Below are 13,764 nucleotides of genomic sequence, written 5' to 3' on the forward strand. Positions count from 1 at the left end.
TGATCAGTTATGTGTTATGTCAGACTACCCGCCTGGTCACGCCTTGATATAACCGGAACACTGTTCAAAGCGGCGTTAAACGGCTGAAGCTCTGAACATTCGAAGCGTAATGGCATGGGTAAGTGCTGTCATCTAAAAGTACTTAAAATAATCAACGACTTCCTATAATTAGATATTTCCCTCCCTTATAACAGCATACACTCAAACTGACATTTGGACACCACAGCTTCACAGAGTAGTCACGATGACGAGTGCTAAGCTCCACGCTGTAGCTGCAGTTTTTTACTTGATGCTAATCGTGAGTCTTGATGCCACAGAACACAAACAAAACGACACAGATTCATGCATTCTGAGGCTAAAAGAAAACGAAAGTCGCGTCCGCTCGGGTGTGATAAAAGAGTTGAAGGAAGAAATAAAAGAGGAATTTAAGTCTCAGTTTAAGCGATTTGAGCTCCTAAAGAATGAGGTTGCTGTTGAAAAGGCACGACAGCGTGTGATGGAGGAGAAGGTGGATTTTTCATATGAGGGCGTTCAGAAACTCGAGGCTGCTCTCTCACAATGCTCAGTTATTACAGCAACCCCTATCACGGTCGCAAACACCACCACCACCACCTCTACGACGACGACAACTACAGCAAAACCAGGTAAGGTATATATTGTGTATACAATATTTAAACACTCATATGGACAATAATTCAAGATGGCCGTGTGTAAGCAAATATATTTAATGACGTAGTGAACATACGCCTAAAGGACAAATGTACACAAAAAATAAACTGTGAAATTTGACGTATAGTAATTGTATGGTGTGACAATAAAACATGTTAGTTATTCTTGTGTATTGAACATTGACTTCAACATTTGACATCACCATTCAGTGGGGATGTCTGTGTACTCATTTCTGTAACTTACTTTGCTATTCCTTCTCTGCATTGTAGTTTCTCTATCTGTGTTCTCAAATTATGTCAATTCGATTTATTGTCAAAATGTGAAAGAACATTAGTGTTATTTTGTAGTGTTGTGTTCAACTGGTTTTGTGAGATTTGAAGACCACTGCTACATACTGGAATTGGATAAAACCAGCTGGGGTTCTGCAAGAAGTAGATGTCGTATCATGGGGGCCGACCTCGTCTCTATCAATACACAAGCTGAGAACGACTTTCTGTTGGCTCAAATAAAGGAATGTAAGTACGGACGTCATGTCCTAATGCAAGTTGACGAAGTTGTCTTCTCATTTGTTCATGTATGACACGAGGATATGTCTGCTTATGGTATTATAGTTCAATCCGTGACCCTTCAGCCTCCCTTTCGTGTATTTAGACGAGGGGAGATAATTAAATAACTAAAAAATGCCCCCATTCCTTCGAAATCCTTCCCATCACAAAAATGGCCTACCCTTAGGATACAGTACCACAAATTATTCAAACACGTCACCCCGTGACGTTATTTGTACAATTTTGTTCCCATCACAGGCGAAACAATGCTCTGAAATGTCAGGGGTCATCGAATGTCCATAAGCTCCTCTCAGTGATCTATCATGTCTGCACGCAATGTCACTGAATAAGCCTAGCAATGTTGAGAGTTTGAATATTTGTTAACTAAATATAGCCTGCTGTACATATGGCGCGTTTTATAGTGAAAGCACTTTTATTATCATTATATTTTTTATTTCGTTTTTCTAAAGTCATACGTCTAAAATGATTATAAATGGGAACTAATATACGTATATTTTTTTATTAATTAATTTTCAGGATTATGTTCAGGAATGCAGTTTTTTAGATATATTATATTGGCACTGAACACATCCACGTCTGACGCCTGGAGTCGTTTTCATTTCGCGCCATATCGACGCATTCCTCACCATTCGGTATCTTGTGAATTATGGAAAGGGACGAGTGTGCGAAATGGCATCATGATCACCCGTAAATGTCCGTCGACGGAAGTCACGAGACAATGCCTACCCGTAACATTCGACCGTAACGTCGTTGGCATGACTAGTTTCATTGTGTGGACGTCGAGGTTGCGTCCCTTGGGCACGCCAGAAACCTATGATTGTGTTATGTTTCTAGGTTTGTCAGCACCATACCCGTGCTCGTGGGTTTCACCGAAGTGGTAAACGGCATCACTTCGGGCTTTCCTCCCACATTAAGCCGACACGCCGCGATATAACTGGAATACTGTTAAAAGCGGCGTTAAACCCAACTCACTAACTCACACATTGTGTGGGCTCAGCTCAGTCGGTTAGCTGTCGGGCTAACAATCCGAAGGTCGCGAGTTGTGGTTCTGTATTCTAAAGGTGCTACATTTCATTAAGCTGAGTTACGTCCGGTTGCCGTACCAGGGTTGCCGTGGGTTCGAATCTCAAGTAGGCTCCGATTACAATCGTGAGTTATGATTTGTTAGTACAATAGCCCCGCTCGTGGGTTTGACCAAAGTATAAGAAGCTGCCCATCGGTACACGAACGAAATTACTGTTGAAAGAAGCGTTAATCCCAACTCACTTGTGCCTAAAACAATTGTGGAACTAATTTCATCAACCGCAATTATGAAAGGCATTACCACGTGAACTGCTGTTAGACTTGAACGTCGATCACATGAGCATGACGATATTTATTAAAATGAATATATTACGATCAGTTATGTGTAATTACAGACTACCCACCTGACCAGAAGACTGGGGCTTATTTCTGGATGGGGATGAGGTATGCAGTCGGAAAGTACACGTGGGCTGACGGCACTGAGGTGGGATTCACTGACTGGTCGAGAGGGGAACCAAACTGTATGGATGGGGTCTGCAAAGCATTCATTACAACATATAACTATGCTTACACGTGGGGGGATGGAGGAAGTGATTATGACTTCTACTACATCTGTGAGAAGGATGCAGCCTAGAGAAAGAGCGGACGATCCTCTCTTCAGGGGATGTTTTGTACTTTAAAGCTAAAGCACATAAAACTATTTCGTTTTCCGTATTGTTGCTATTTCTATTTGCATGCGTTATTTCGATCCTACAACATGGTCGTATATCAATAGAGGATCTACCAAGTTAAAGAAACGCATAACGATTTCATTTACATGGAGTTCATAAAACCAGAATGACACACAAACTCGTGTAATAATTTTATCCACACTAAAACGCAAAAGAAACGGAAGTTGTTTATAACATACGGATAACGTTAAGACCAAAGAGAAAAAAACGAGGCCGGACACTACCTGTCTGTTGATGCCTTGCGACCTGTCTGGTGATGGTAGACACATGGCATCCAAAGTTCCTCGCCACTGCAGTTGACGTTGATCTGGCCTGTATCATCCAAATGGCTTCGCCTCTCTGGAGTTCAGTTAATCGAAACAAGTTTTCTTTCAAAGTCGAGTGCGTTTTAAAATGGTTCCTTATGAAGGATGGACAAGGGGGAAATGTACGCACTTCGACTGCGTTCCTGTGATGTGCTCAAAATGAATGACGTAAAAGGTGAACAGTGTTTCTTCAATGTTACGTTTGAATACATTTCTTTTCACAATTATTTTGTGCATTGCACGAAAAAAAAAATTTGACTTTTGCGGTTAAGTATCCAAATTGAGAAAGTGTTAATCGACATTTTTATGATGACATGTGATATCGTCCTTTTGTTCTGCATCATCTCACATTTTATCTCACATTACATCAAAACTAGTGGTTGTGTGAAGATCACTTATCACACCAGATTTCCAATTGTATACCAATTGTGGATTGGTTGATGGTTTCGCACTAAATTATTTTATATACAGATTTCTGGGTTAACTAATTGTTTCAATTTGGGAATCGACACGTAATTAGGGGCTCGTCTTGGATCGAAATATAATTTTTTACAAGTTACGTATATGTCTAATTATCGGATAAACATTTCAATATGAAGCCAACAATCACTGTGATGTTTAGCGTAGAGGGGTTTGTTAGCCAACCATCTACGGAACACGTCTCTGTTTTCAAAACGTCTGAACGGGTCGACTTGGCCCAATATTACCAACTTGACATCAAAATATGTAGGATTAAGGTCGATGTCACGAAAATTTTGATAACTTGCATGGTTGGGGAAGAAATTTTGGATGATGTTGCTTTGGCATTGCTTGAAGAAAAAGACTTATGTTTGGCCTTAAAAGAGATTAGAATTTGAAAGAATAAACATGGCTATGAAAAACGAAATTCGGTTTTTAAGAATTGAAGCAGAAAAAGAGAGACCGAAGAGAGAATTTTGGCTAAAAGAAATAAAATCTCAGAATAAAGACTTGAGATTGGCAGCTAAAAAGAAATTAGGCCAAACAACTTGAATTACAGAATGGTCTCTCTCACCGTACAGGTGTTTGATTGTTTGATCTTTCCAAGCAGATTAGACTTGCCCCACCTTTCACTGAACGTGATGTGAAACATTTATTTTACGCATTTTGGAAAGGTGCCTAACAGTTTGTAATGACCTCAAAATCAGTGGACCATGTTGTTGCAAAATGTGTTCAGGGGAACTGCTCGGGAAGTTTATTCTGGCATACCTAGAGTGAGAGTTATTCACTAGCTCACAGGGTTACTTTTTGGCAGTCAGGGTTTACACGCAGTTGTCCCTAGGGTGACAAATCAGGAAAGGATAGTTCATCCCCTCCTAGATCTTGTTCTAACAAGTCTGGTTCTGAGTTTGTTGACACAAAGTCTACACCAGTTGGTTCAAGAATACTTCTGGATTTTCGCAAGAGCCTAATTGTAGATATTGCCGCAAGCCTGGGCATATCCGAGCATATCATTTCAGAGTGAAGACAGCTCGCTTTCATGAACAGTGATCCTCCGCCGAATGCTTTTGTGAATGGCAGGTCACAGCCTTTTTGTGGTTCGTCTAATGAGGAGTAAGCTGCTGTCGATCAGTCATCAAAATCTGTTGTAGTGAGTGAGGAGTACTTACCTTTCGTTAGTAAAGGTTTTGTGTCATCTACACGTGACAGTTCCAGTGTTAAGCCCATTGCCATTTTGAAGGATACTGGTACTCTTCAAATTATGATTTTATATTGTATTTTGCTATCAGCTAACTCTGTAAGAGGGCTTATATGGTTTTACCAGTTCCCCTCTCTATTTTGTGAATTTGAAGATTTGGTGCCTGGGTTGGTCAAAATGGGGGTTGTAGAAACCGGTTAAACTTGCTCATTGTGAATGATTTGGCAGGAGGAAGATGTTTGGCTGATCCTGTTCTTTTTCTTGAGCCTAGCACTTCGAAAAGTACTGAAAGGTATGTTTCCGTCGTGCGTTGGTACTTGTGCTGTGGCCAGGCAAAATTCTTCTGAGAATGATTCCAGTTATGATTTGGCTGGCACGTTATGGATCATTCTCTTGACCCGTGAGAGTAATCAAATTTCGCTGTTGATAAACCAGTTCTGTGTAGGGAGTTAGTTAAAGTTAAAGGGGGAAGACCCTGAACTCAAAGTTCCTGCCAACAAGGCACTCTCTTCAGAAGACGCTGACAATGTTCCAGTTTGCTATTATTTCAAGGATAGCGTTTTGATGAGGAAATTGGGGCTGCCATATGTACCAGGTGATAATGAATGAAAGGTTTTCCATCAAATTGTTCTTCCAAATTTATATCGAAAGCATACTTCGAGTCTGGCACCTGAAACTCCTTTGGCAGGTCATTTTGGTGTAAACAAAACTTGAGACAAAATTCTGTCCTATTTCTTTTGGCCTAATTTGCGGCATGATGTGGCCGAATATTGCAATTCTTGCCATGTGCACCTTTGAAACCCATTCCAGCTTTTAAAGAATCTTTCAGCAGGGTCATCATTGATTGTATTGGTCCTTTGCCGAAAACTAAATCAGGAACTCAGTTCATGCTTACTATCATTCCAGAGGCTATTCCTTTGCGAAAATTACAGCTCAGACTGGTATCAAGGCTTTGGTAAAGTTGTTCACTATTGTTGGTTTGCCTAGGGTTATTCAGTCAGATCAAGCCTCTAGTTTCATATAAGGGGTTTTCCAACAGGCTATGCACCAGTTAGGCATATCATCTTGAATCTCATGGAGAGGATTCATCAGTCTCTTTAGAATATGATAATGACATATTTACTCATATTCTCCTCTCTGGCATTCCCGTAGCAGTGTTGTGTACAAATCACCTGCAACATTGTTCACCAATACTCACTCAATCGTGTCATGGAAGCAACTGTGGGAAGTAGTCTTAGGTTCTAATATCCGCAGATCATGGGTTTGAATCTCAGATTAGCTCCGATTATGAGCGTTAGTTATGGTTTGTTTATACCATGTCTGTGGTTTCATAAAAGTGGTTTCGAAAAGGATTTCGGCACTTTCGGCTTTCTCCCCACATGCTGAAACGCCATGATACATGTGAAATACTCTCCAATGCGACGTTATTCTCAGCTCATTGACTGACTGGTGCCTGGGCCAAACTTCGACAAATCGTAAATTAGGTAAATAATCAAATAACGATCTTACTTAATGAAAGGTTCTCACGATTGTAGACATGACAGTTGATCACTACAAAACGTATAGGTCTGTTTGAATTAATCTATAACTATAATCTGTAACTAGGTATCAGTTATTTCAGACATTCCAGCGGATAACAAGTACAATTTGCTTATTTCGGGCTTGGAATGAGCTGTGAAGGTGGAAAAAATATGTTGGCTAATGGCACTGAGATGGGCTCCACTGACTGGGCTTTGTTAATTTAATATTATAATAATACAAGGTACAAATGGGAAGATAGAGGAAAGAACTACGACATCTTCTATATTAGTGGGATTCGTGATATTATTCACACACACACACGCACGCACGCACGCACGCACGCACGCACGCACACACACACACACACACACACACACACACACACAGAGAAGGTATCTCCGGGGGCGTTTTATGACCTGAGGCAAAGGGAAATAAGACTTTATTCTCTTACGTTTTGGTGTTATTTCTTTTTTAATAAGATATGTAGGCGGTATAACAAATTGCATATAAACACTAATTATACTCAAATCAGGTTAAAAGCGTTGGCTAGTCATAGCAAAGTCCATAATGTGATCACCTATTTTTGTAGAATGTACATACTAACACATACGACCCGTGAAAATCCGGGTTAGAATTGATCTTCAGCAACCAATGTTTGCTTGTCGCTTGTCGCACGAGATGACTAACGGGATCAGTTGGTCGCTGATTAGGTTGATGCATGTCATCAAATCCTAATTATGGGATCGATGCTGATGATGTCAATCACTGGACTGTCTGATCAAGTTCGATTATTTACAGACCGCCGTCATATAGCTGGAATATTGCTGAGTGCAGCAGTAAACAGCAAACAAACAAACAAGCAACTAAGCACATACACCTGATACTACTGGACACACAAATGGCACTATAGGTGTTCTGGTGATTAGTTGAACATGTTCTGGGGAGAAAATGTGTCCCTCACTTTGCACTGATGAAATAAAGTTAACATGTAACGACTCATACATATGCTGTAAAGTATTGTCTCCAGCTGTTTAACCAGAATAACTGTGTGACAAACATAAAGTGAACCATGCAAGCTGGAGACTGGGTTGATACATGGATGTTACAGATTCAGACACACTGAAGAAAACGACAACCCTGTTCAAACCGTTGAGAGTGGTGTTAAAGGAAGAGGTGAAACAAATATAGTTATGAGACTGAGATCAAGCGATCTGAACACCTTAACATGAATGCGTTGCAGATTGTTTCCAAGGAGATTCCCTCAGACTTGAAAAGATTTGTTATCATAGTTTGGTTCTTGCTCTTTGTATAGTAATCTTTATGTTTGTCTGTTTAAAACAACAACGATTGACCGTCTCCGGGGTCTAGTGGTAGAGCGTCCGCCCGGAGAGCAGAAGATCCGGGATTCGATCCCCGGCCACGTCATACCAAAAGACGTTCAAAGATGGTACTTGTTGTTACCCTGTCTGGCGCTCGGCATTAAGAGGCTTAAACAAGGATTGGTCAACTCGGAGTCAGTATACTGTGTCAGAGTGGGGTATTCATGTTAAACTGCGGTATGGTATCTCAGTGAGCTAGCACTATAAACCGGCATCAGTCCGGACTATTACAAGCAGACATACGCACACGCACGCACGCACGCACGCACGCACGCACGCTATATGATAATCTTGGACGCGACGATAAACCCCATTTCACATTCACCTAGAAGCACTGTACCAAGGAGTCCTTTCCCCTCCTTGAGCCGTGTTCCTGTCTGGACAAACGAAACGAGGAAGAGGAGGTGTTTGTGTTTGTCCATTTACAAATATTCAAGACGTTTTAAATGTAAGGTATAAAGAGTGAATGAAAGAAACATGTATGTCAGCTCACCCTCCATGGCGACCCCGACTGGAATTGGTCTTCAACAACCCACACATCATAAGAGACGACTAACGGGATCGGGTGGTCAGGCTCGCTGACTTAGTTGATGCATGTCAACGTATCCTTACTGGGTAGATCGATGGTCGTGATGTCAGTAACTCTATTGCCTGGCCCAGTCCGCCGTCATGTAGCTGGGTGTTGTGTTATCAGCAAACAGCTTACAAACTGTTCAGGATAAATGCTGTGATGTTAGATTACATTAAATAAATTACTATTTTCTACCTTGTGTGCCATAGTTCCTCATATTCGCCTCTTAACATATCAGCCTACAATAAAACTGACTTTTGGACTATTGAGTCTAGTTATCTTCACCACAAATAAGATGCAGCCACGATGACAAGTGTAAAGCTCCACGCTGTAGCTGTAGTTTTTACTAGTTGAAAGTGAGTGAGTATGGTTTTACGCCGCTTTTAGCAATATTCCAGCAATATCACGGCCGGGGACACCAGAAATGGGCTTCACACATTGGACCCATGTCGGGATTCGAACCCGGGTCTTCGGCGTGACGAGCGAACGCTTTAACCACTAGGCTACTCGACTGCCCCTTACTTATTGATAAGTGTTACTTGATGCGGTAGAACATACATGTAAACAAAATGAAACTAATTCATGAATTGTAAGGCTTAATAAATGAAAGTCGCGTTTGAACCATCTGTGATAGCAGAGTTAAAGGAAGTATCAGATTTGAGTCTTAACTTTTTAAACGGCGAGTACAGCTTCTAAAGAATGAGGTTACCTTTGAGGGGGCACGTTAGCGGGTGATGGAGGAGAAGGTGGATTTGTCGTACGTTGTCTGAGGAAGTATATACACTCGAGGCTGCATCCACAGAGTGAAGAGTGATCGATTTCAATACGCGGACATCGAATGCCCAATTACATCTGCAATTATGCATGTTTGTTGACATTATGCTTCAGGGAAATGCAGTGGAATAAATAAGGTTGTCAGTATACATACATGTTAATAAAACAGCATATATACGAGGCGAAATTCTCGTTCAAATGTTGGACTGATCAACAAAGTTGCAGCTTGAAGTCTAGAAGGTGTCCTGATCTGACACTATATAACAGTGATACTATTTCCTCAAAAGTGTAACACTCAGTGTCCGTCTTTTGAATGTATGTTTGTTGAAGTATTGAATTAGATGTAGGTTTGATCCCATACCAACCTATTAACCACAATTCCCATAACTACATCAGGACGATGTATCTCAGTCCATGAACCACAAACCGTATGAATATTGTCAAAAGGTCTATTCTTCACAGTCTTCACGCTCTGTGGTGAAGGGTCCCGTTAGTTCATGCTTGTCGTAAAAACCAATGACAAAGGGGAAAAGGGTTGTGAACTATTGTTGCTTGGCTGATTTGTTCCAGACTGCCGTGTTTCTGGCATGTCTAGTTCAGGATCGATAATTTAATGGCCGTCGTGGCATAACTGGTGAATTCCTTTTAGCCTTAAGCAGCACCAACTCACTCACTCTAACATTCTAGACACCTCCCCATCAGATGACAGGGCATGGATTTGCGCCTTTCTCGTGTCACTAATAGATGATACATTTTACACAGTTTCAAAATGAAGTCGGTGAAGTAAAAGTCCACCGAAAGATTTGACCAGCGGCATATCTATAAACTTTTCCCCATAACGGGAAATCCCGACATGGGTACAATGTGTGAAGCCCATTTCTGGTGTCCCCCGCCGTGATATTGCTGAAATATTGATAAAAGCGGCGTAGAACCAAATTCACTCACTCACCCATAACGGGGAAAAAGAATCAAGACGAGGACGCGTCTGTAGCATGAGGACATCTCATTCTTTATTAATATATTGGAATGTTCCATATATAACGGTTTACAACATGTTTACTGAACGCGATATTCAAAGTAGATGGCAGTTTGGGAATGCGCAGTCGCACTCCTGTAGTTATTAGTATATCACCAACATATTAACTTGTGTTAATTTACTACGGCCATATGGAGTTGAGAGCAGCATAGATCAGTATCGCTGACGCGGGGGCGTGAGTTTGGTATTTGCAATTAAAATAATACAGGATTATCCAGAAGCACGCGTTTAGGTGCGGGTCATTTCAAATTACAGTCAATTACAATAGTGAATGGTCAGTTGGACACATAACTGTGTTGACGAGGTGCGGTCAAAAAACTTGAGTGGTGACAGGCTACACGCCAGTCTGATGTAGAACTCTATTGAGTAGACAGGGAGAACGTTGTGACTTGTGACAGCAACGATACAGAGGGACTTGTAATGAGCCTTGATGATAACGTCTCCCACAGAGTGAATCCTGATTAGGTGACATTAATCAACCCTGTTGATCGCGAACTCTTAACAACATCTGAGACATCGGTAGGGTAATCTATTTTGAGTAACATTAATAATGTAACGCCAATAGTTCACTGCCCTAGTCATATAAACTGGCGAGGGGCCCTTTAAACATCAAACATGGTCCCTTTAAACATCAAGCATAGACCCTTTTAAACAACAAGCAGAGTCCCTTAAAAATCAACTATATACCCGTTAAACATCAATTGCAAGCATAGACCTTTTAAGCATGAAACATGGACCTGTTAAACGTTAAACATAGTGCCTTAAACATGAAACATAGACCATTTAAACAACAAACGTAGTCTCTTTAAAAATCATATATATATATACACCCATAAAATATCAAGCATAGTCCCTTAAAACATCACGCATTGACCCTTTTAACATCCAACATAGTCCCTTCAAACTCCAATCATATACCATTTATACATCAAACATATACCCTTTAAACATCGAGCATATACGATATAATCATCAAGCAAAGCTCCTTTAAACGTCACGCAATGGACCCTTTAAATATCAGAACTTCAGAAATATCACGGGATGTATGTCGGCAAGGAGGAATTTCATCTTTGCATAAGCTACAACATACCTTGATATATATTCTTGGAGTCACAGCATGGTGCAAGAAATATAAAAAAAAGTGTGTACACAGATTCGGACACGTGGAAGGGCGGTCGGGTAGCCTAGCGGTTACGAGTGGGGAGATTCGGACACGTGGAGGGGCGGTCGGGTAGCCTAGTGGTTAAAGCGTTCGCTCGTCACGCCGAAGACCCAGGTTCGATTCCCGACATGGGTACAATTTGTGAAGCCCATTTCTGGTGTCCCCCGCCGTGATATTGCTGGAATATTGCTAAAAGCGGCGTAAAACCATACTCACTCACTCGCTTCGGACACGTGGAATAACTTAGAAACGTTGCAGTTAAATTAGTAGAAGTTAACTGCGATAACTCACGGGTCGCGGTCAAGTAGCTGACATTTTTTCTACGTTAAACAAAACCCAACCTACTTATATGTCCAACCATATCGTTTTAAAATATATTGTATATGCCGCCTGGAGTGTTGGTCCAGGACGATCTGCGACAACTTTTGGGCAATAATTGTTTGATAGCCTCCCTGTAATCCTTCATCCTGAATGAATAGATGTACACATTGGCCAAGGTCCCAAGCAGAGGAGGGAGCATGCTTATCTGCCTTAAGTGCTTGACATTGCCGGTGATTAGGTCCACCGTCCACAGGACTAGGGGTAATGACCACGACACCAAGTACACCAGCGATATCTTGACGACGGCTTGTGACTTGCTGTCCTGTGTCCGAATACCGTACAGTCTGTCTTGATTCAGATGCCACCTGCTGATAACGTAGACACGACTATTACAAGCAACGGTTACACATATCTCCAGCACATTCACAATGACTTCTATGATCCTGGAGGCGTTCACTTCTTGAGGGAACCGGAGCGAGGCGTGCACCGCTCTAATTACTGTAAAGACCCAAGCCGCTGCTGAAAGGAGGATGCTTATTCTGAATGTCATGAATGAGTGGTAACGAAATGGCCACTGTATTCCTATCAATCTTTCAATTGATGTTATCACGAGACTGCTCTTGGAGAGATTGAGAACAAAATAAAGAATTCCAAATCTGGCTTGTGTGAAGGTGTCATTACAATAGATTTGCCGAAAGTACTCTGGTGCGATGAACACTGCGAAACCAACAACACACAACATAACGTCACTCACTGCTATGTTCGTCAGCATGACGTTGCAGGGCTTATGGAGCTTCTTGGTGTTGATGAAGGCGGAGATGACAACCACGTTGCCCAGAGTGCTGACAATGGCTGTGATGCTTCCAAAAACTGTGATAATTATCAGCCACTCGCCTTCTATTCGGTCCTGAATCTCACATTGAATTGTATTGTTCATATTGGTAGAATGTATGAACAAAAATATCCACGTTACGTCGATGGTGAAAGTAATATTTGTTTCCAAGTAAGCCTGGTCCCATCTCTCGCCCCATTGACCAGGTTACCTGAGATTAATCTGACACGGAAGTAAAAGCTAGAGTCACAATAACGCGTATATGCCCATCCATACACCACAGATCCATTCGTTGTCGTCATAGTATAAATTCGATCTCTAAATTGGGAGCTCAAGAACTGTTCGCTGCTTTGCATCATGGGGTAACGTGACCTGCCGATGACGTCGATTAGATTGCTTACGTTAGTTTGTTACAGGTCGTTCTGAACACGGACACCTTGTAAGTGAACAATCACATGTGAGACAAGTTACTACGCTCGATCTTAGTTATGGAAGTACCATATAGTCGTATCTTGAAACATCCGTGAGAACCAAGTAAGCTCAGACATCCGACGTTCGAAACATACATTCACATACATTCTGCAAAAGACCAGAGTGGATGAAATATAATAATTTTACAAAAAAGATATACTGGCACAGCAATTTATGTGGATAGAAATAATTTACTGACAGTAAAGCGACTATGTACGTATATGGTATTGTTATAAGGTTAAAAATGCATCTCAAAAACATTAGAAAATGGTAACAAATAAAACCGTTATAGCTGCAATGAGGAGTTGCATTAGATATAGTTTGTGACAGAGAACTTTTAGTTCGAAAGGAATCAATAGATAAAAGACATTTCAAATTTATCACAAGTGTATTCTTGACATTTCCTATTTATCATTGGATTGGTTCCAGGTTATCGTCCATTAAACCACCCATCTTCCATGAAACAAGCAGAGAGATCCGAGATATATTTCATTTGGGGCATCCGGAGCGAGTCACAAAATCAATAGAGAGATGAGCAATCTGGCACGTAGGCTTTTGTATTTTTCCGATTACGACACACATGAGTTCATGGTCAGATCTAACTTTTAACGAACCAAAATGAGGTATTGTGACATGTGACAAAGACAGACCAGGCCCGAACACTATGAAATGATACTTTAACATTAGGAGAGGAGAGCGCGGTTTGCAATCGATCGAGTCGAATTCCGATCGTTCTAAGTTTTCCC

The 13,764-nt window shown here is 41.2% G+C and overlaps 2 protein-coding genes across 2 annotated transcripts; one reads left to right on the forward strand and one right to left on the reverse strand.

The window, feature by feature from the left end:
• The first annotated feature begins 227 nt into the window (after positions 1–227).
• Positions 228–2,968, forward strand: LOC124148090 (macrophage mannose receptor 1-like). Its single transcript, XM_046519028.2, has 3 exons — positions 228–644; positions 1,017–1,184; positions 2,654–2,968. Exons 1-3 carry the CDS (start codon positions 245–247, stop codon positions 2,890–2,892), a joined length of 807 nt encoding a protein of 268 aa, XP_046374984.2. The 5' UTR covers positions 228–244; the 3' UTR covers positions 2,893–2,968.
• An 8,793-nt stretch (positions 2,969–11,761) lies between these two features.
• On the reverse strand, positions 11,762–12,652 carry LOC124148104 (rhodopsin, G0-coupled-like). Its single transcript, XM_046519043.2, has one exon. It carries the CDS (start codon positions 12,650–12,652, stop codon positions 11,762–11,764), a length of 891 nt encoding a protein of 296 aa, XP_046374999.2.
• Between the last annotated feature and the right edge of the window lie 1,112 nt (positions 12,653–13,764).

Source organism: Haliotis rufescens, unplaced genomic scaffold, assembly GCF_023055435.1.
Source record: "Haliotis rufescens isolate VD_foot unplaced genomic scaffold, xgHalRufe1.0.p SCAF_7, whole genome shotgun sequence".
In the NCBI taxonomy this organism is placed as follows: Eukaryota; Metazoa; Mollusca; class Gastropoda; order Lepetellida; family Haliotidae; genus Haliotis; species Haliotis rufescens.

Bases quoted from the DNA above. Each gene is read 5' to 3' on its own strand.
- LOC124148090 (XM_046519028.2), top strand. From the start codon at position 245: ATGACGAGTGCTAAGCTCCACGCTGTAGCTGCAGTTTTTTACTTGATG. The intron at 645-1,016 runs GTAAGGTATATA...GTTATTTTGTAG, and splicing joins GACAACTACAGCAAAACCAG to TGTTGTGTTCAACTGGTTTT. The intron at 1,185-2,653 runs GTAAGTACGGAC...GTGTAATTACAG, and splicing joins GTTGGCTCAAATAAAGGAAT to ACTACCCACCTGACCAGAAG.
- LOC124148104 (XM_046519043.2), bottom strand. From the start codon at position 12,652: ATGAACAATACAATTCAATGTGAGATTCAGGACCGAATAGAAGGCGAG.